The sequence below is a fragment of the Hippoglossus hippoglossus genome, chromosome 3 (assembly GCF_009819705.1).
Source record: "Hippoglossus hippoglossus isolate fHipHip1 chromosome 3, fHipHip1.pri, whole genome shotgun sequence".
Taxonomy (NCBI): domain Eukaryota; kingdom Metazoa; phylum Chordata; class Actinopteri; order Pleuronectiformes; family Pleuronectidae; genus Hippoglossus; species Hippoglossus hippoglossus.
The window spans coordinates 10,326,794-10,346,640 of NC_047153.1; the positions used below are offsets into that span (position 1 = coordinate 10,326,794).

At 40.1% G+C, this 19,847-nt stretch overlaps 5 protein-coding genes across 8 annotated transcripts; 3 read left to right on the forward strand and 2 right to left on the reverse strand.

Annotated features, from left to right (window-relative positions):
• Positions 1–83: 83 nt before the first annotated feature.
• On the reverse strand, positions 84–2,383 carry trmt10c (tRNA methyltransferase 10C, mitochondrial RNase P subunit). Its single transcript, XM_034581814.1, has one exon. The coding sequence runs from the start codon at positions 2,070–2,072 to the stop codon at positions 558–560; it is 1,515 nt and encodes a 504-aa protein (XP_034437705.1). The 5' UTR covers positions 2,073–2,383; the 3' UTR covers positions 84–557.
• A 138-nt stretch (positions 2,384–2,521) lies between these two features.
• txnl4b (thioredoxin-like 4B) lies at positions 2,522–3,982 on the forward strand. Its single transcript, XM_034581825.1, has 3 exons — positions 2,522–2,729; positions 2,829–2,980; positions 3,750–3,982. The coding sequence occupies exons 1-3, from the start codon at positions 2,598–2,600 to the stop codon at positions 3,913–3,915; spliced, it is 450 nt and encodes a 149-aa protein (XP_034437716.1). The 5' UTR covers positions 2,522–2,597; the 3' UTR covers positions 3,916–3,982.
• Positions 3,983–5,255: 1,273 nt separating this feature from the next.
• Positions 5,256–7,525, forward strand: mrpl16 (mitochondrial ribosomal protein L16). Its single transcript, XM_034581822.1, has 5 exons — positions 5,256–5,491; positions 6,001–6,072; positions 6,317–6,465; positions 6,599–6,892; positions 7,108–7,525. The coding sequence occupies exons 1-5, from the start codon at positions 5,422–5,424 to the stop codon at positions 7,297–7,299; spliced, it is 777 nt and encodes a 258-aa protein (XP_034437713.1). The 5' UTR covers positions 5,256–5,421; the 3' UTR covers positions 7,300–7,525.
• Positions 7,526–8,439: 914 nt separating this feature from the next.
• On the forward strand, positions 8,440–12,936 carry LOC117759604 (centromere protein Q). 2 transcript variants are annotated; one of them, XM_034581820.1, is made up of 9 exons: positions 8,447–8,497; positions 8,533–8,674; positions 8,763–8,817; positions 9,343–9,451; positions 10,093–10,161; positions 10,353–10,482; positions 10,923–11,042; positions 11,634–11,708; positions 12,018–12,936. In XM_034581820.1, exons 2-9 carry the CDS (start codon positions 8,543–8,545, stop codon positions 12,204–12,206), a joined length of 879 nt encoding a protein of 292 aa, XP_034437711.1. In that variant the 5' UTR covers positions 8,447–8,497; positions 8,533–8,542; the 3' UTR covers positions 12,207–12,936. The 2 variants fall into 2 exon arrangements, with proteins under 2 accessions (XP_034437712.1, XP_034437711.1); XM_034581821.1 differs by having other exon boundaries at positions 8,440–8,675; positions 8,791–8,817.
• A 775-nt stretch (positions 12,937–13,711) lies between these two features.
• On the reverse strand, positions 13,712–17,471 carry LOC117759601 (C3a anaphylatoxin chemotactic receptor). 3 transcript variants are annotated; one of them, XM_034581816.1, is made up of 3 exons: positions 16,892–17,471; positions 15,593–15,745; positions 13,712–15,057 (listed from the first exon to the last, which is right to left on the reverse strand). In XM_034581816.1, exons 2-3 carry the CDS (start codon positions 15,728–15,730, stop codon positions 14,110–14,112), a joined length of 1,086 nt encoding a protein of 361 aa, XP_034437707.1. In that variant the 5' UTR covers positions 15,731–15,745; positions 16,892–17,471; the 3' UTR covers positions 13,712–14,109. The 3 variants fall into 3 exon arrangements, with proteins under 3 accessions (XP_034437707.1, XP_034437708.1, XP_034437709.1); XM_034581817.1 differs by lacking the exon at positions 16,892–17,471 and having other exon boundaries at positions 15,593–15,774; XM_034581818.1 differs by lacking the exons at positions 15,593–15,745; positions 16,892–17,471 and adding an exon at positions 15,218–15,341 and having other exon boundaries at positions 13,712–15,095.
• Positions 17,472–19,847: the final 2,376 nt, after the last annotated feature.

A 19,847-nucleotide genomic window follows, 5' to 3' on the forward strand; every position in this document is an offset into this window, starting at 1 on the left:
TGTCATATTTCAACGACATAGTATTTATGTATTTTGAATATTGAATGCTGTAAAGTATTCACAAGACATTCGACCCTTTGGAAGTTTATCAACGGTACGACAGACTTATTGTGCAGCAGCATCTTTTAAAAAAGGTCTTATGTTTTCAAATGCAGTTTGAAATAGAACTTTGAAGCAACAATGTTTTGATATTTTTCCAGATATTTGATTTGTTTTACTTGAATCGTGTTATATTCATTTGGGGGATGTTTCTATTATTTATTATATAAAAAAACAAAAACAGGATACAACAATGAAATTACTGTGTTTTTGTAATAATAATTAAAAAAAGCTGTGTAATACTTTGGTTTACTTCATCTGTATAAATGATGGTGATGCTATAATTTATCGTGGAAACACAAACAAAATATTCATACATCATTTGTATATCAGATCAAAAATAAAGACCAAAGTAGTTTCGACAGTTTTTAAATTGTCTTGTATTTTTTAACATTTCCACAGACAGTGCTTTTAACCTCAAATGTCCTTATTACACCGTGTTACAGTTTTTAAAGGCTTCACTCATCATTCCACCACAACTTGCTGGCCTTTTTTTTTTGTTCCACGTTGCTCTTAAACGAAGTCCGTACTTTGGTCACAGCTGCTTTATTTTCTCTGTCACTGGACACTCCAGCCATTCTGTCTCTGCCGGTGAACCTGGGCTCTTTATGTGACCTGTAAAGACCCTGGTCCCCAGTTTTAAATGTCTTTTCTCCAGATCTGAGCAGCCTGTCTCCATCCTCTCTTGGCCCATGATTTGTGACTCCCCGGCCCTTGTTGTGGATAGTCCCCTTATGATGCTGCTGCTGCGGCTGGTGGAATCCATCGTGCTTCCTCTTAGGCACGAACGTCAACGCCTGCTCCCATTTCCCCGTATCCTTGAGCGTGAGCATGATGCGGATCATCTGGTCCAGGGTCAGATTTTTGGCTCCTATCTCCCAGTGGAGGAACTCGTCCAGCGGTAAACGGGCCGTGGCCAGCTTCAGGCGCTTGGCGTTGGCCAGCGACAAGCCCGACTGGATGGACCGGTCTACCAGAGCTCCGATGATGTAGACCTTGGAGTGGTCGAAGGTGCGGAGGACGTTGGGGGAGTCTGCGGTGAGGTACACGAGCCGGTCCCGGGGGAACACGTCGACATGCTGGCGGTCCGTGCTGGTGATGAGCAGGCGGTCCCAGGTCTCCGCGCCGTATCGCTTGAGCAGCTCCGTCTCGTAGGCACCACCCGGCTGCAGGTTGCAGAAGTGGAGGTGGTAGGGCTCGGTGGCACGCCGGTTCCACCCGTCCACCTCCATCAGCTGGGACACTGTGTTCTCCACCTCCCGCCTGGACATGTTGGAGGCGTAGCTCAAGTCAAACACCAGCGGCTGATTGAACAGCATGGCCTGGGCGCTCCTCCAGGCCAGCACTTTGTCCAGGGAGCGGTTCCAGAACTTGAGGAGGAAGGTGTTTCTTAACTCCTCTCCATCACCGGCCTCTTCCCTCCTCCGCTCCAGCATGGCTTCCCTCTCCACCTTCCTCTGCTGCTGCTTCTCCTTGTGGCTCCGCTTGTAGCCCTCCTTGATGGCCAGGAACTTCAGGTACTTCTTCCTGGCGGACTTGGTGGTGAGCTTCGCCAGCGCTTCCACCTCCTCGTCCGTCATCTCTGCGGGTACCAGCTTCCCAGCCTGCCGCCACATCACGACCAGATCCCTGGTGGCCTCCAGGGAAGAACCGCCACCCTTTTCATCATGGTCGCTTCCATCCTCTTCATCGTCGACTTGTTGTCTCTCTTCTGATGCAGCTTTCGATCTCATCACAGATTTCCATTTGTCCAGATCGACTGTCTCCATGTCGTCTGACTTGTCTCCTTCAGGCTGCAGAGCATCTTTCCACACCGGGCTGCCGGTGCTGAGGAGGCGGACAGACACGGAGGCTCGGTGGTGACAGACTGGGAGAAAACCCAAGAGCTTCTGTCGCTTGGTGACACAAGATGCCACAAACCGACTGCACCTGTAGACTTCATGAAACCCCTGGATGTTGAAGAGCCGCAGCATCGCGAGGAAGAACTGCAGCTGAGAGCTCAGGCTAGGAAATAAACACTTCCGCTACGAGTCGAATGATTTAAACGGAACACAGGAAGTTACGGAGGAAGACCCGTTTCTTTGACATTTTATAAAAGAATTTCAAGTTAAAGCTGAACCGTGTTTCACGTGTGAAGTTTCCAGGAACTTAGCTCCACCTGATCTGTGTCCATGCTTGTCAGAAAGATATGGAAGGTCACGTTGCCACACGGTGCCTCACTGTAATATGACGTAGTGAAATTAAACTCTTAGTGTTATTTTATCCTGCTCACCGCAGCAAATTGATAAACCAATAGAAAATCACTGTAGGTTTTATCCTCTGTAAAATATCACTATAGATTATGCTAATATTTTTTATTATTATTGTACATATATCTTATTTTTTGCAGTACAAATATTTTTGCTTTTGTTTCCAGGTGAATGTTTTACAGCGTTGCACAGCGGCAGGGACGTAACTTCCTCTCGGTAACAAAATAAGACGCTTCGTTAGCCGCGAACATGAGTTTGTTTTTGCCGAAATTGACTTGTAAAAAAGACATAGATGAGGTTATTAAATGTGTGGCAGAGAAAGTCGTAGTGCTGAGGTTCGGTAGAGACGAAGACTCGGTTTGTCTCCAGCTCGACGAGATTGTAAGAAAGAAAAATAGATGTAAAAAAAAACCAAAACCGCTGCTCGGAGTCGGTGTGTTTATGCTAATGTGCTAATCTGTCGTTTCTGTCTTCTTGTAGTTGTCCAAAACTTCCCACGACCTCAGCAACATGGCGTCGATCTACATCGTGGATGTGAACAAAGCTCCGATCTACACGAGATACTTTGACATCAGCTACATCCCCTCCATCGTCTTCTTCTTCAACGGGCAGCACATGAAGGTGGACTATGGGTGAGAGCTGCTGAATACACGAGTCTCTGGGTCAGAATCAAACTGAAAATGACTGTTTTCAGTATAAAATGACCGCCACAGCTTCTCAGAGCTATGACTTCTACCTACTCCTTGTTTTTTCTATTTAGTACAAGCGAGAAACTGAAACCGGGAAATATTTAATGTGTTAACTGAATCATTTTATGTTGGTGTAATCATTTCATCTTTATAATCATGTGATTGTAGAGTAGTGTAAAATGTCCACCATGATTGCTAAGAGTCCAAACTGACATTTATACTGCGTGTCAATGGTCTATATCCTTTATATATAGAAAGTAATAAAAGCTGCAGATTAGTTTTACAACTAACAGTAATTTTCATCTTCAATTAATCTGCTGATCATGTATTCCTGTTGAAGGCTGGTGCTGGCCAGAGGAAATTACAGCTTTTGACTGTGCTCATTCAACATTTATGTTTCTTGGACAGTTTGGTGTTCAAACGTCTGTGTTGGAAAACTTTTTTTTACCAGCTGGATGTAACACAGTATGGACACTAAAGAAAAAGCATTATGATATAAATCATCTGCAAAGTTTGGTTTTCACTTCATCATTCGTACACGTCTAAACAAAGCTCAAATAGCAACCAGTAGCAGCTTAGTCGCTACATATTCAGTCAATGAAATAGAATTAAAGATAAATCATCATCTCCACAAATTTACAGAGTCAAAGGTAACACCTTTAAATGTCTTGTCTTGTTTGGTTGATAATAATTTTACTTTTTTCTCTTTCAGCTCCCCAGATCACACCAAATTTGTTGGCAGTTTTAAGACAAAGCAAGATTTCATGGATCTGATCGAAGTCATATACAGAGGAGCCATGCGGGGAAAGATGATTGTTCAGAGTCCCATCGACCCTCGGAATATTCCCAAATATGATCTCCTCTATCATGGAATTTAAACTCAGCACGTCCACTGTGTGGCCTTACGATCATAATGCGGTATCTACCACTGCTGAGTGATTAAGTCACAAAAATGTCTTCAACCTTCAGATACTAAACAACTGGCTGAAGAATTTTTTTATCTCAAGTGTTGTAGATTAGGAGCCTAATTAAATATAGTCACTTTCCAACAGAAGCTAAACAGCACATGACCCCTTACTTTTTCTTCTCTGTTGTGTGTTTGTGAAGTTTTGATACATGCACGTTCCAGTCAGTGGTTTCATCATATTCCACTGATCAACGGGTTCCACAGGAACATGAAGGTGCTGTTGAGGAAAAGTGAAAGGTTGTAAATATGGATGTTAACAATGCATCTTTCATGGTTTTAAAGAATTTTGGTTTTGCAGGGTTACATACAATTTTTGAGAAATGCAGAATGTAAACAGAAACTTTGTTTTCTAGAAAACTTCACAGGACTCTTGTGTACTGACACAAACTTCACCCAAACCTCATATAGTGTTAGTGTGACTGACTAAGATAGAACAAATATACACAATAAAATGGACTTTGTTTAAGATCCCATATTCAAATGTATTAACAGCAGGACATTTTTATGGTTTTCTCATTAATTGATGGTTTACGTATAGTGTGTGAGTTTGGATGAATGAATCGCTGTAGCTTTGTTGTAATTTATTTTTTCCCATGTAAAAAAATGTCTTATGCTTTTTTGATATTTCCAATGGAAATCAGCTGTTTATCAGCAATAAACTTTTATATGTCACCACGCACCAGAGTTTTTTCTTCTCCCATCTTTCTGTAAACTGTTAATGTTAATGTTTACAGTGTAGGGTTTAGTTTGTAGGGTTACAGTATCTCAGTGTAAAGAGGAGCAGGGTTTGGGTTCACAGTCATCATATTGCTTCATCATGCAAACTTTAGGAAATTTCTTTCACTGAGGTTAATGGATTACAACAAATACTAAACATTAAAAAACACCTTAGTGTAATATCACGATGACCCCACAAACCACATGCACTAAAATTATCATACTGATGACATCAACAATTTACAGTTAACTTTCATGCAGGTAGGGATTATTACAGGACTGTTGTATTAGACTGCATTAGTTTCAGTTTAGTGTAGATCCAACTAATACACTTAAAACAGGATGTGATATTTGAACTATTGACTTTTACATTAAGAAAAAAAAAATACATGTAAATAACTAATGGTGTATTAAGTTGCAGCAGTAGCTTAAAACAACAAGCCGATCTAAGTCTGTTGCTATGATTATCACTGGTTTACTTTAAACTCTGTCTGGCTTTTATTGTGAAAAACGCTCGGACAGACAGGAAGTGATTCTTCTTCTGACGGAACACTGCCGGAAGTGGTGCAGCAGAAATGGCAGCGACCTTCTCCAGAGCGTGTTCACGTCAGTTTAGTTAATTCACAGAATACAATGTTCATGTCTCGACCTCAGGAAGTGACGGTCCAGTGTTTATAGAGTCCAGCGCAACATCACCGACATGATTTCATTCATCAAGGCCGCTGCGGGCGGACTGACCGGAATCTGCAGATCCTCCGGTCACCGACAAGGTAACGACACTGACACTGTCTGTGCTGTATTTATTCACATATGGGTATATTTAACAGGTAGTGTGCATATTAATAAACACTGAAACACACACATGTAACATAACGCTGTTTGCTCCATTAGACAACAAGTAATCAGATCAATGATATAAGGACATGGAAGGAAACTGTAAAGATAATATTTACCTAACAGTATTGTTATAAGTTGTTAAAGTTGACAAATATACAAAATAAAGAACAAATATCTGGTGCAGTAATTACAAGGCATTCAAAACATGGATTGCAACACAAGCATAATAATATAAATAATATAATAAAAACGTTATATTATCCTTGACAGAGTTTATAACTCATAAGCAGTCATTCTCTCTCTCTGCCGTTCGCTTGAACCGAGTTTTGTTCACATTCAGAAATGTAAACTGAGCTAATTAAGCATTAACATATGACCATTCTGTTTTTGGCTGCTTTGTCCAAACATCATGTCAACGTGTCTGCTGCTCTTTATCCCACAGGTCCTTTGTACAGCTCCTTGAAAGTCCTGGCTGCTGGACTCAAGACGTATGACATCCCACCAGACTTCAGTGGTAACCCTTTATCATCTTATCATGTACTTGTTGTTTGTTGTATGTATTTTTGATTTATTGCACAACATAATTACAAGTGTGCATGTCAACAGCGAAGTGGAAACACCACTGAGTTCACAGACATTTGAGTTTGATCCAGATTTGGGATCTTTTTTTAATTCTCAGTTTAACAAGACGTGTTTCCTTGAAACTGTATGTTATTGTTGTTCTCATGTTTCTTTGTTCTTGTGTTTACCTTTCGAAGATGTGGTGCTGCCTGAGAAACCTAAACTGAAGTTCATTAACAAGGTGCCCAACTTAAAAAAGGCCAAAAAAGAGATGAAGAAGCTACGTGATATCCAAGGACCGGCGAGGGCAGCAAATACCTTCACTACAGGACAGTACGCTATCGTGGTGAGTCCATTTATTCTCTGTAAACGTGACCGCTGCTCAAAGCATTAAAGTCTATGAAAATGATATACTTTCACCTGATTCATTGATTAAACTGACATTTTGCTCTTCTGCTGTCTCTCTCTCTGATGTTCAGGCCCTGGGCGGGGGCTACCTACACTGGGGTCACATAGAGATGATTCGTCTAACCATCAACCGCAAGATGGATTCCCGGACTACATTTGCCCGGTGGCGCGTCAATGCACCATACAAGCCCCTCACGCGTAAAGGTCTGGGTCAGCGCATGGGTGGAGGAAAGGGAGCCATCGACCACTATGTGACGCCTGTGCGCTACGGTCGTTTAATCGTGGAGGTGGGAGGAAAAGTGGAGCTGGGGGAGGTGCAGCATATCTTGATTGAGGTGGCAAAGAAGCTACCTTTCCCTGCCAAGGTGAGAAAACAAAGACACTATCTACCTTGCCATTTTCTATATTAACAAATGTAGTGTATTCTGAAAGTATTTTAATTTGAGTACTTACGTCTAGAATATATAATTTATTTCTTTTCAACACTATAATTGTAATTAATTTCAACATTTATTACAGTTTATTTTTTTTCTCCCTGGTATTTCTGTGTTAAAATGTTTTATTATTGATGTTTTTCCAGGTCATGAGCAGAGAGAGCCTAGCAGATCTGCATCAGAAGCAGGCTGATATGGAGCAGAACAACCAGAATCCCTGGACCTTTAGACAGATAGTGCGGGGCAACATGCTGGGGATCAGGAAGGTGCTCAGCCCCTTTGACCTGCACAACCACGGACGCTTCACAGGCAAATTTCACATCCCGGGGAGGGTGTGACAGACCTGAGGGACTGGAATCAATAAACTGTCGCACCATCCAGACCACACTGTTGAAGAAGGAATCAACATTTTGGAAACCAGACTTTCTGTCACATTCGTAAAAACTTTTTTCCATATTTGTTTTGTTTTGGCATCGTTATAAGAGCCATTGTCATTTTGTTAAACAGACACGTTTTCCATTTTTCTGCTTTGAAAAAACAAATAAAATATGTATTTCAGTTTCACATGGTGACTCAAGTATTATGAAAATATTCAATTTGAGTCTTTTTGACTTATCAACTAAATTGACACCAATAAAAAAACATACAATTGAATAGAAAGTATTTACTTCTGTTTACAAAAAAATACGATCATGACAAACATTCCCAACTCTGAAGGAACGAATTTCATTGGATGACGAGAGATGCTTATGGCAACAGTTGTCTCGGTTACACCTGTATGTGCTCTGTCATTTGTTGTATTTAAAGTAAAATACAACGTGGCATTCAGAGACAGTGGGAAAATAAACATGAACATTTTCAGTTTAAAAATGTGGATATTAAAGAACACGTATCGTAAAAAAAAGATTTGGATATGACGGGATTGAAATCATATCATTGATGTAAAGTTGAGTCATATTTGAGCAGGGAGAACCCTAGTGTTAATTCTAATACATTTTATTTATTGGCCTTACAAGACAGTGATAAAAGCAATGAAACAAAAAAGATCAATACAAATAACAGTGAATAAAACATTATGTAGGTTGGCCAAATGTTATATAATCTCCAGAAGGACAGATCTATAATAAAATGTTTTTTAAATAATCTCAATTCCCTTTCAATCCATATTATATTCATGGTGCTCTATGCCCTGACTTTTTCCTCACAGGTAGCGTTTTGGTCCTGGCATGTTAGTGCAGTGGTTACTTTCTAGTATAACTGAAAGGAGCCATGTTTGTACATGCATCAACGACTTAACATATTCAATTTCATCTTAACATGAGCAGATTGCATTTTTAGCACAAGTGATGAAATGCATTCAGCCTGAGAAGAGGAGCCGCTGCCTGACAAACCTACTCCGGGGCAAGTTGTACCACGGTCCACGCATGCGCGTTATTCGAAAGTAACCGCGAAAAGCAGCTCGGTCTTCGCTCGGTAGCCGCTGCACCAGTGTCGCTTTGTTTACGTTAGCTTAGCTTAGCCGGACGTTAACGTCACGTTACTTTACATCTACGTCCTCGTCCGCTCGCCAGCAGATACAGTATGAAACCTGTACGAGGCTCGAACCGGCCGCCATCGAAAGCTCCTGGTTTAAAACACAAGAGGAAGACGACGGAAGAGACGAAGAAACAACAGACAGCACAACAGACAGCACAACAGACAGCACAACAACAGGTGAGTGTTGACTCGTGTCTGCAGTGTCCTGTCAGTCTGTGGTTGACATGTGAGCTACTGTTGATGCTTCATGGTGTGTTTACTGCAGGACCCGGAGCTCAGGGACGAGAACAGCCACAGACAAGCAGCACAGAAGAGGAAAGGTAAGAGCAACATGTCCCAGCAACATGTCCCAGCAACATGTCCACACAAGACAATAACAAGTAGAATGAAATGGAATATTACACATGTACAATTCTTTATTATAAAGGCAAAGTTGGCTACTTTTTCATTACAGGACTCATAACTTGCTCATATGAAATATATATATTGATATATTTTTTAAACTCCATCATCAACCATGAACAAGAGTGAGGTGAAATATCTGTGTCTCTCAAGGAAAGATAACAATTGACAAACAGCAAAACATTTGATAAATCTGAGCTTCATCAATTGTTATACGTCCTCACTGTGCATGCACAATTTGTATTATATCAGCATATATTGGACTTTTGTTATATTGCTAATGATGAAATTTATATTTTGGTAACAGTTATTATTATTGTTTCCTTGCCCAGCCCTAGGAACAATATGAGATCATGTAGGGTTAATGATGGATCACCTTTCTGGCTTTGGTCCTCAAAGCAAACAAACTCCACCTTTTTTTGTTCTTCTTGTGTCTGGAATAGCTGAAGATTCATCTTCGAATGCAAAGAAAGTCAAAGGACAAAATAACTGGAAGCAGATGCCACGGTCCACCATCATTTCTCTGGAGAACATAATGGACCTGTCATTGCTGTGAGTTTCAATGCTCAACACCTGTGAGGCTCTCGTTGCTACGCTGAAAATAATTGTTTATTTATTTTGGCTTATTACATAGATTTGCCTTTCTTCAAAAGTTGATGCAGTTTTTAAATTATTAAATTAAAAAAACTTGGATTTGCAGATTTCGTGTAGCGTGTCAATAAACAGTCTGACTTCTACAACAGAACAGTTTTTACTCCCCTCACTTGTTTTATAGATACATTTTTGCAGTATGGACATTCAGGCAAGAACAAATACAAGACACAAGATTAGGTAGGGAGCCTCTCAAGAGAACATGACCTGTGGGCCTGGTGTGTTACATTGAACGTGTAGCAGTAGGACATCATCCCATTCCACTGGTCATTTAGATCTCCTCAATCTATATTCAGATGGTGTCTGAGTTGTTCACTATTCCAAATACATATCTTTTTTTATCCTGTCAATCCATCTGAAATATGAAAGACATACAATGCAAGTAAATGGACGAGGTCATTAGGTTTTGTCACACCATTTGTTTTTAGGATGTTAACCTGGTCAAATAAGTCGCCCTCCATCTATTAACACCACAAGACATTTTATGCAAAATTGTCAAAATCTAAATTACAAGGATTACTTTCTTCTCTCTGTGTTATCAGAGCTGTTCTTGCTTTGAAGAGGACAGACAGGAAAGAGAGCCAGGAACATCTGAACCTGATGAAAACCAGGTGAGTAGCAAGTTAATTTGAGACTGACTGATTCCAGTGAAAGTTGATAAATGAACATCAAAATATCATCCCTCCCTTCTCCCCAACCTTGTATTGATGTAAACATCCTTATTTCATAAAAGTGAACAGGAAAAGCGTTGATTGTTTTTTAGTTGTACTTTTGATTTCGCTGATGTATTTCACTTTTTCAGGTTCCTTGCTGAGTGTGCACAGCTCACAGTTCCAGTGCACAAACAAAAAGATTTGAAGAGTTCACATCACCATCACCAGGAGGAGACCAAGAGGGCTGTGGCTGGAAAGTCGAGTTTGAGCAGAGTGGAGGTGAGAAACACTGTCATCTGGAGGGTTTATAGTTCTTTTACGATTATTATGATGAATTGGTTAAATAGAAAATTGATTTGCAGCAGTTTTAACTATCTTTTCTAAAACAAAACAAACAGGTTGGTTTAATTAATCTGTTGGTTGGGACAAAATAGGTGATTGGTTTAAACTTGGTAGAATTTTCTTCCTTGTGTTGCTTTGGTGTCTGAGAGTTGAGTTTATGTTTTCTTTTTAAGTAAAACATTGTAAAGTCATAAAGTTTATTGTTAAACGACATCAAAGGAGTCGTTGCCAGCTTTGTAAAACATTATATATGGACTGATTTATCTGGATTTGAAATTTTCACTCCCTAATATCTGTATTGGCTGAGCTCTCATTAATTATGTATTTTATATGTAAGGAAATTGTGTCACATTCTGTCATGTTGTCCTTATTACCAGGAAGACTTGCGGGCAGTGGTCCGTGCTCTGGAGAATGCTGAGGAGCAGACCGTCTCTTTACAGCAGACATGCAGTGCACTGAGAGACCAGGTGGAGGAAGAGGAGGAGAAAGCTAAAGAGGTACGACATAGTGACACAAGCCTACATACAAATATGCTATAGAATGTTTATGTGGCCTGAACTTTTAATACCAGCTGTTAGTATATTATAATACTTCAATGTGTTGCTTTAAACTTGGTGGAGTTCTCAGTTTGAATAGGTTTTTTGTATGCTGCCTGTTTTCATGTCCACACAGGAAACACACATTTTGGACAGGATAATAAAATACCCAATAACTCCCTCAAATATGCAGCTAATATGTGTAAAGATCTGTTTGGACGAGAAATGTTATGTTGTAAAAATCTGTCTTGTGTGTTTGAGATTTGACTTTATTAAATGGGCCATTTCATTACTGTAGACGTTAGAATTGAAAGGGAAGTGGTTGCATTTCTCTCACCCTGTTTGACATGTGAGTCAGTGAGTCTGAACACATCTTGTCGGTTCAGTTGAACTACTTAAGACACGATGTCTTAGCAGCACGCACAGGAAATATATATCTTTCCACATCAAAGCATTTTTTTCATGTTTGGTAATTATCTCAATTATTCGAGGGAGAGATACAAATATTATGATTTTCTAACACAGAACCTTTCTTCCGGTCTGTTCACACAGATTCTACAGATAAGTAGACAGGGAGTTCTTAACCTTCAACCTCATCCGCCACAAAAAGACAAAACATCATCAGAGGTGAGTGTGAGTAGTGCACAAAACACTCTTTCACAATATCTACTATGTGCTTGACTTGTTCTTATTGCTTAATACATGTTATTACTATTTGAGGTATTCATGTTGTTGAGATGTAGTGGAAAGGTCTGAGTCAGCATTTCCTTCCTTGTAACTTCTTTAAACCTGTCTCATGTAAGGCACAGAGATAAAGTGACATCTGGAGCTTTAGGATGTCGTGTTGATCTTATCAACTACTGCCAACCAAAAGTACACCTGCTAGAAGGACACAAATCCATGTTAGTGCTGAATATTTGTTTTTGTTTTCCTCAGACAATGAAAAAGATTATAGCAGACAGTGACTCTGAAGCCACTGCACGAAGACTGGGAGAAATTCTGCAGAAGTCTAAGGCCGTTCAGAACGCACAGGTGCTACTTCTACACGCACACAAACACGCTGATCGACTGTTCAGCTCTGGCTGCAGCACCATCAGTGGTTCACCTTGCTCAGAAGGAACTTAGCCAAGTCTTTCTTTACACCCGTCGGAAAACAATTGTTTGAACAAAGTGTACAGGTGTAAGTATTGTGTGCACACACTGTTTGGAGTGTCTGAAAATATAACCTGGTCTCAAAGGAACTCAGTTCCAAATTCAGCTCCAACATTACTACCAGTTATTGTAGTGCTACTGACAGCAGTTTTGTAAACCAGAAGATTTTGTTGAAGTTTGTGGAAGTATGTAAATATGAGGGTGGAAGTGACACTTCTCTGCTTGAAATTCATTGAGGTGGCAGTCACACTCTGCTTCTCGTCTCCGGTTTTCGTGCTTTCACCTCAGGATTCAGTAAATGTTGTATTTGAATTAACATTTACACTAAAGATGCATTTGTTTGTGGTGGAATGAATGTTCAGATATCCAGCTTCAGCATGCTGTAGAAAAGTATAAACAAACAAGCCTGCAAGTGTTTGTACGATCAGGTGTAATAAAATTATACAATTTCATAAAATCAAAATTTTTTTATTAATGTAGACAGAAAATAAATGTAAAGTGCTACCATTCATTTATATTGAAGCCATTTTTTGCACAAATAAAGTCCAGTCTTGGATGCGGTACATTCACAATGTCACAGAAAATCGTGCAACTTCCTGTTAAGCTTGTTTTGCTTTGTCCTCACAGTCATACATTCAGTGGGTCATTCAGTAGGAACAGGTAGCAACGGGTAGGTCGATACGGACCATAGACTGTAAAAAAACAAACAAAAATTGACGTCATAACAGTTCCACAAAAGTGATGCCAAATCGCCTTCATTGCCCCTTGGTGGCTGGCTGAGTTATAGGGCACCCTCCTCCATGTCAGTGGATGGGACATGTACCAAACTATGGTAGTTTTCATACCATTAAAACAGGTGAAATGTCATGACTGACAGCTGAGACTGACTCATGAGTTGTCGTGTGCATGTATCAGCAGGACCTGGAAACCTGTGGTTCATCTTTATGTACACTATGATCAGGACCTATTTTAACATAGAAATCTCATACAGGCATAAGTAAATCTGAGTTTCTGTTACATGAATCATACTGAGACGGTACGTGTGAGCTATGATGTAATGTTGTATTGTAAGCACCCATTACTATGGGGACCGGAATCTCTAATATTCTCTCTAAACATGTGGCCTGGGGCCTCATATCTAAGAAGCTGTTTCCTGCCCACAAACCAACATACAAGATGGTTCATGAATTCGTTTGGATGCCAGCTATGACCCTGCCTTCAGCATGTCGCAACAGAAGAGGCATTTTTAGAGTCCTCAGTCATCTGGTTTTACTGACCATGTATCTTCTTGTTCCACGGTAGAGGAATCCAGTGTTTTTCACTGATGAGATGTGTATTTGTCCTTCTGCACTGTTCACTGTTTTCTTATTCAGGCATCGTCTGTCAGGCAAATCACGAGAGCTGAGCTGTGTTTACCTAAAATGTTGAAATTATGATTTCTGCCAACATCAATCCACGCCTTTAAAACAAACTTTTTAATGCTAATCTCCTGTCAGAAGTGTTTCTTACATGGTGGAATGACACAAGTGGGAGCAGTCAAACTATGATTCAGCCAGAATCACTTCAGATTACAGTCAAATCTGTGCAGCAGGATAATGTCTCCTCTACATATAGGTCACGAGATCCACCAATTTTTCCATCTGCTGGGCCCTTCACACTGATCTGGAAAAGACTGGCCTGAAAATTTCACTCAATTCCTCAAACCTCTTTCTCATCTTTACTCAGCTCCCTTTTTGGATTGGTTATGAGCTATCTGCACTAATGGAGGAATCAACCAATTAAAAGTAACATCTCCATTTTCCACTTTACAAATATGAAAAGCATTTATGTTTTTAACTAACAAAACTACCTAAAACTCACACTGTTGACCCCTCGGTTACATCCGTGAGTTCTTCAGTGACTTCCGCCGTATGGACTCTGTGGAGTCGTCATTGAAAAGTCGCTCAATCGTGGAGACAAGTGAAGCTTTGACAGCCCGGCTTAAGCCTCTGGCAGCAAACACATAGAGCACAGGATTAAGAGCACTCTTGATGTACACCAGGTACAGTGATATGTAAGTGCCAAGTAACGATCCTCGATGCAGCTTGGTCCAATGAGGTTGATCCACGGTCAAGGCTAGCAGGAACCGACAAACAAAATAGGGCACCCAGCAGGTGAGGAAGAGGAGCATGGTGGAAAAGAGCACATGGTACATCCTGGTCATCCTGCGTGCAGTTGAAGGGCTGGAGGAGGTGGGTGTTGAAGGCAGTGCTTGCTGCTGAATGGTGAGTAATACGGCCATGTTACTTCCCAGGAACACGAGCAGGGGCAGGATGAAACCTCCTATTGTCTCTGTGAGAAACAGACCCATGTTAAAGTCTCCGCTCTCTATGCACTGGTATTTTCCGTTTATTTCCAACAGGACAGCGCTGTGCAAGTAGGGGGCAGACATAATGGTGGCTACCAGCCATAGGAGTCCACAGGCCAGAGGAACAGCCCAGGAAGGCCGTTGCAGTCGAGCCCACACAGGTCTTAGCAGACACAGGCATCGCTCCAGTGCCACAGCACAGAGAAGGAAGGCGGAGGCGTACAGCCCCAGGCCTCGCAGGAATATGATGAGGTGGCAGAAGACACGACCAAACGGCCAGCTGTAGTTGTGAGCTATGTAGCCCAACATGAGTGGGGTCCGCAGGAGAAGCACCAGGTCAGCTACGGCCAGGTTCAGTACATAAATACGGAAGCTGCTGGCGGCACGCGTCTGCTCACCACTGCCTCTGCGCTTCAAGTGGCTGTGACGCTGCATTCCAAGTGCCCAGACCACCAGCCCATTCAGAGGGATACCCACCTGGAGGAGCCAAGAGAAGCAGCAGGACTTTAGACTCCGATGACTTTAAAAGAATCAGTTTGACTTTAACAGGACTGAGCTCATTTGTTCCCTTGGAAAGAGTTAGATGAGACGATCAACAGGACTCTCATGTCTGTTCAATAGATATTAAACTACAAAGGAAGTTAGCTTAGCTTAGCATAGAGGCTGGAAACAGATGGAAAATGCTAGCCTGGCTTTGTCGAAATAATAACATCTGACGATCTGGCACAACCTAATGTTCATTAATAAACATGTTATATGTTTTCTTTGAAATCGGATCAACAGAAGTGTAAGAAGTTGTGGTTTTATTCGGCGTGTGCAAGAAATAGCCTTAGCATTTCTCCTAAAAGCTATTTATTTAAAAGATGTTAAGAGCAACGGCAAGACTTTTCTACCCAGTAACATTGTTGCACGTTTTTAAAAAAATCCCCAAAACCCATAAACTATCTGTGTTTTCAGCTCTACGTCCAATAGCAGGGTACAATTTTTAATGGAGCCACCAAGAATTTCTCACCAGAAAGATGAGCAGTGTCGCTGTGATCTGGATTCCCCTGATGGCCTCTGCTTGCCAAGAGCTGCTGGAGATGTTGGGGCTGGTCAGGGGCTGGTTCACTCCATTGACAGGAAACTGTGTCCCATTCATGTTAGCCATTGACGTGACGTGAACCTGGAGACGAGGCTGAAACGCAAGAGGCATATATTTAATGGATTTCTTTTTTTTTCTTTAAAAATTTCACTTAAAATATGAAACATTACAGCGTAAAAGCAACTTAGCATTTATGAAGATGGAAATGTGCAACCTGCATGAGGAGGTTATTTTTTCATCTGCGGTTGTTTGTCATGTGGCCGGATTATGCAAAAACTAGGGGACAGATTACCAAATTACCCTGTTGTTGGTCAGAGAAAACCCATTCAATTTTGGTGCTGATCCAACCAATTTATTTCACTTTCTCGAGATGGGATAGTTTTTGTGACCTTCTCAAAAAATGAACAGTTGAAAATGTGTGCAGATGTTGGTTAATGATCCGGATTTTGTGAATCAAAATTCATATTTATATGGGGGTGATCTTTATTGTACAGTGCCAAATATTCCTTTCGACTATATCAGATAATTTATATTTTGCCTGCAATAAATAACAGTTTGAGTTCTGCAAGTTCCTGTCCAGCTACAAATATGGATTTCACTTGTGTCGGTTGCCTAAAACTTGAACAGGCTTATGTCGAAATCACACAGACCACAGACGTCCTTCAAACTTTTGACACAGTGAATAATGTGAGTTTAGCAATGCAACCTGTGGCTTTGCAGCATGTCTGCATACAGACAGATAACAATAAAATACAATACTACGTGCTTACTCTCGTGCTGTAGAAAATGGAATAGATAACCAAACAAGGAGCAGCTTTTCGCTCTTAAAAAAGTCAAGTCCCCACAATGTCAAAACACGCACTCACCCACAGAGCAACCAGGTGTTGTATTAGCAGTAATGAAGAGAAAGGAATCTGATTTTGTCCCCTGCAGGCTCTGCTGCCCCGGGGCCCTGAGTGAGTGCACATCTAGACTGAGCCTGTTTGTTTGCAGCTGGGGTGACATCAGCATTCAAGCTGATAACACACCTGTGTTAATCAACCCCTCCTTTGGTCTCCAAACAGAAGCAGCGCTCACCCATACCAAAGTAACTGATAGCAGTTGTGGTGTTCAGTGATTGAAAGCTCCTGAAATTCAGATTTCTAGTATCAGCGGGGAGATCAATACGTTTAGGAAACAGGATTTACAGAATCAGTGTCTTGTAAATTTAAAGAGTTTGCTTCTTACCTCCTTCGTTGTCCTTGTGTGTTGGAGAAACGGCGCAGGAGACAGAGAGAGGTGTGCCCACTGGCTGCTATTAGATCATTGTCACCACCTCCCTCGTTCTCGCTCTTTCTTTCCTGTGTGTGATTGCAACACCCAAGCCTTCCTAAGAACGTATCTGCAAACATCAGAAACACTTAATCATGTTAGTTTTCAGCCAATGAAAAGCCAATTCCTGTGTCCAAACTGATTTGCATAAGCACACATTAACTATAACAGCATAAAAGGCAAAGAGAACAAAGTTATACATTAAACTGATGATTCATTCAACTATTTAAAATGTTGTAATAAAACATCCATGTTCTCCAGGTTACTACTTTATTCCTCTGCTTGTTTCTGTGGATACTCTGACATACATTTCCATAAAGAATCCTCATATAAATTTCCAGATTAGACACTTTTGCTCTGTAGATATAAAATCTGACGGGAAGAACTGGGAGGAAGGGGGAGTAAAATGCGGCAAATGTCCCCCAGTTGCCCTCAAACTGACAATGCTCCAATTACATGATCGGCATCTTAAAACCCATGACACCTTTATACCTCATCATTTGTTTCTAACATTTTCCACAAACTTTTTAAATGTTTTCTGTCTGTGCTTTGCTGCTTTGTCTGTGGGAAGCTTAGTTTTGCAACAATGGCAAAAGAAACATCAGAGAAGCAACATGTGTTTTTTAACACTGGAAAAATATAAAAGGTGCTGGATGATACAACAAACAAAGTAGCCACACACCGGGCTATTTTTAACTGCAGTTTAAAACCGTACGTGTTTTAAAACAATAGCATCCAGTCGAGCACACAGCTGTGGTTTCTACTTCTGCAAGTTGTGGTGTAACAGCCTGACCTAAGTTTGACAGAAGTAACAGAGCAAACAGTGACTCAAGATCTCCAGTTCGATTCCCAATACAGCTTCAACTTTCTTATTGGTCGATAAAGATGCTGCTGGCACCAAAACACTTTCCTGAAAACACACACGTGTATGATGTTTGGATAGAAGTGCGTTTTTGGGTTGTGTAGACACGAAAGCACTGTTCTAGACGCCTGTTGGCAGCTGCCACTTAAACTATTGAAGTCTGTATGTCAAACCTTCAAAGCATTAGCGGTATAGATAATTGAAAACCCAAAGAAGAAAAATTTAACTTAAACTGGTCCGAAATATTAACTTTAATTTAAACAAAGGAAAAATTCTTAAAACAGCAGGGAGCTGCAGTTTTTAATATCTGTTACTCAAAGTTGAATGAGTATATTTATAGACACACATTTTGTGGGTATGGAATTTATTGACTATAAGAAAAGTTAAGATGTCACCAAACCTAACATGTTTTGAAGTCTCTTTCTTTGAAGTCTGCTCTGTTGTGATGGTAAGACACGCCCTGTGCGAGGTTGTTACACTGAGGATGCAATTGTGGATTTTCACCAACAGATGACAGTGCTGCTCATTCGGTGAGAGGAGGCGCCAATATCTGTCTTCATGTGTCTTTCAGGGATGACGTGCTTTTTTTCTAATTGGCTACAATTTGTATGTGAGTGAAGTGAAACATGACTTTAATTACATGAGCAGCTTTAAGGGATTTTTGTGTTTTCCAGAATGAATAACAATGACGACATTTGATACATTTCTTTCACATGTCTGTATAGTGAGAACTTTCAAGCTTTTTGTTTATAAAGAATATGTTTCTAATTCGTACAAATACAAACAGAAGATTAGATTTAGATTATTATCACATATATAGATTTTTATACTAAACATATTTATATTTTCTATAATAATACATATTTCTTGTATCATTTTCCATTAATTACCTCATCTGTTTCCAAAAATAGAACTGCAATTTCTTTATCTGTATCCATTTTGCCGTTAGTTCTACCTTTGAGCCGTAGAAATGACTATTAATAAATTACAAAGCTAAATAATTTTCCTGGAATGGAAGTGGAGACATTTTCAATTTTTTAGAACTTAAGCAGGGTTGATTACCAATTTATTGTGATACGTTTAAATAGGGAGCAGTTCAATTTTGAAACGATTGCTTGTGTGTGGGAGACGTCAGACTGTCTGAATTAAGGGTTTATGCACATGTTCATGTTCCTACACCACATTTTCTGTGAAATGTGTTTATATTGTTTTAATCATTAACAAAAACTAATTAGTAGTCCCTCAACATTAGTTACAGATTGAAGAACCTGTGAGGATCCCAAACATTTATTTCTTATGAATATAAACTTTTACAGATGCAGTGTGGAGGTCACTTAAGGACACTGAGCTGATGTCTTTCAAACACAGAGATCTGTCTTAAACATAATCGGAAGCAGTTGAAATGTTGTCATGACAACTAATTTTAATGAAGCGCAAGTGACAAAACCTCAGCATGATCTTGAAACGTATAAGGTACATACATGTTACATGAATGAGTAAATATGTATTTTATGAATATTGAACATGATTCGTGTCATCTACAGGTTTCACATTAATTCATAAACTTGATTTTCTTTTGATAAAAGACATTTCCAGTTGTAATGACACTAGTTTGTGTTTTGAAATAATTGTAATGTGTGAAGTGATGACTGTGATTTATGGATGGACTGTTCAAAGTCAATACAAAACTTCTTTCTGTCTTTCTTTCTTTCTTATTGATTTTTATATTCACATAATGAGATTAATCCCTTGACACACGTCTGGATGACTTAAAATATTATAAAATGTTTGTATCATAGGAATTAAACATGAGTTTTAGGATGATACCAGAGGGAGGATTGAGGAGGAGTTTGTCATTTCCGCTTTAAAATTCTTCTTCTTGCCACTAATGATGCCAATGCTACAATATTCTTTAACGTTTAATGAAAAAATAAACAATAGCTGTCTAAATACGATGGAGGATGCAAATTGAATAGAAGTAAATTCAGGTCAAGGGGCATTTATGTTTAT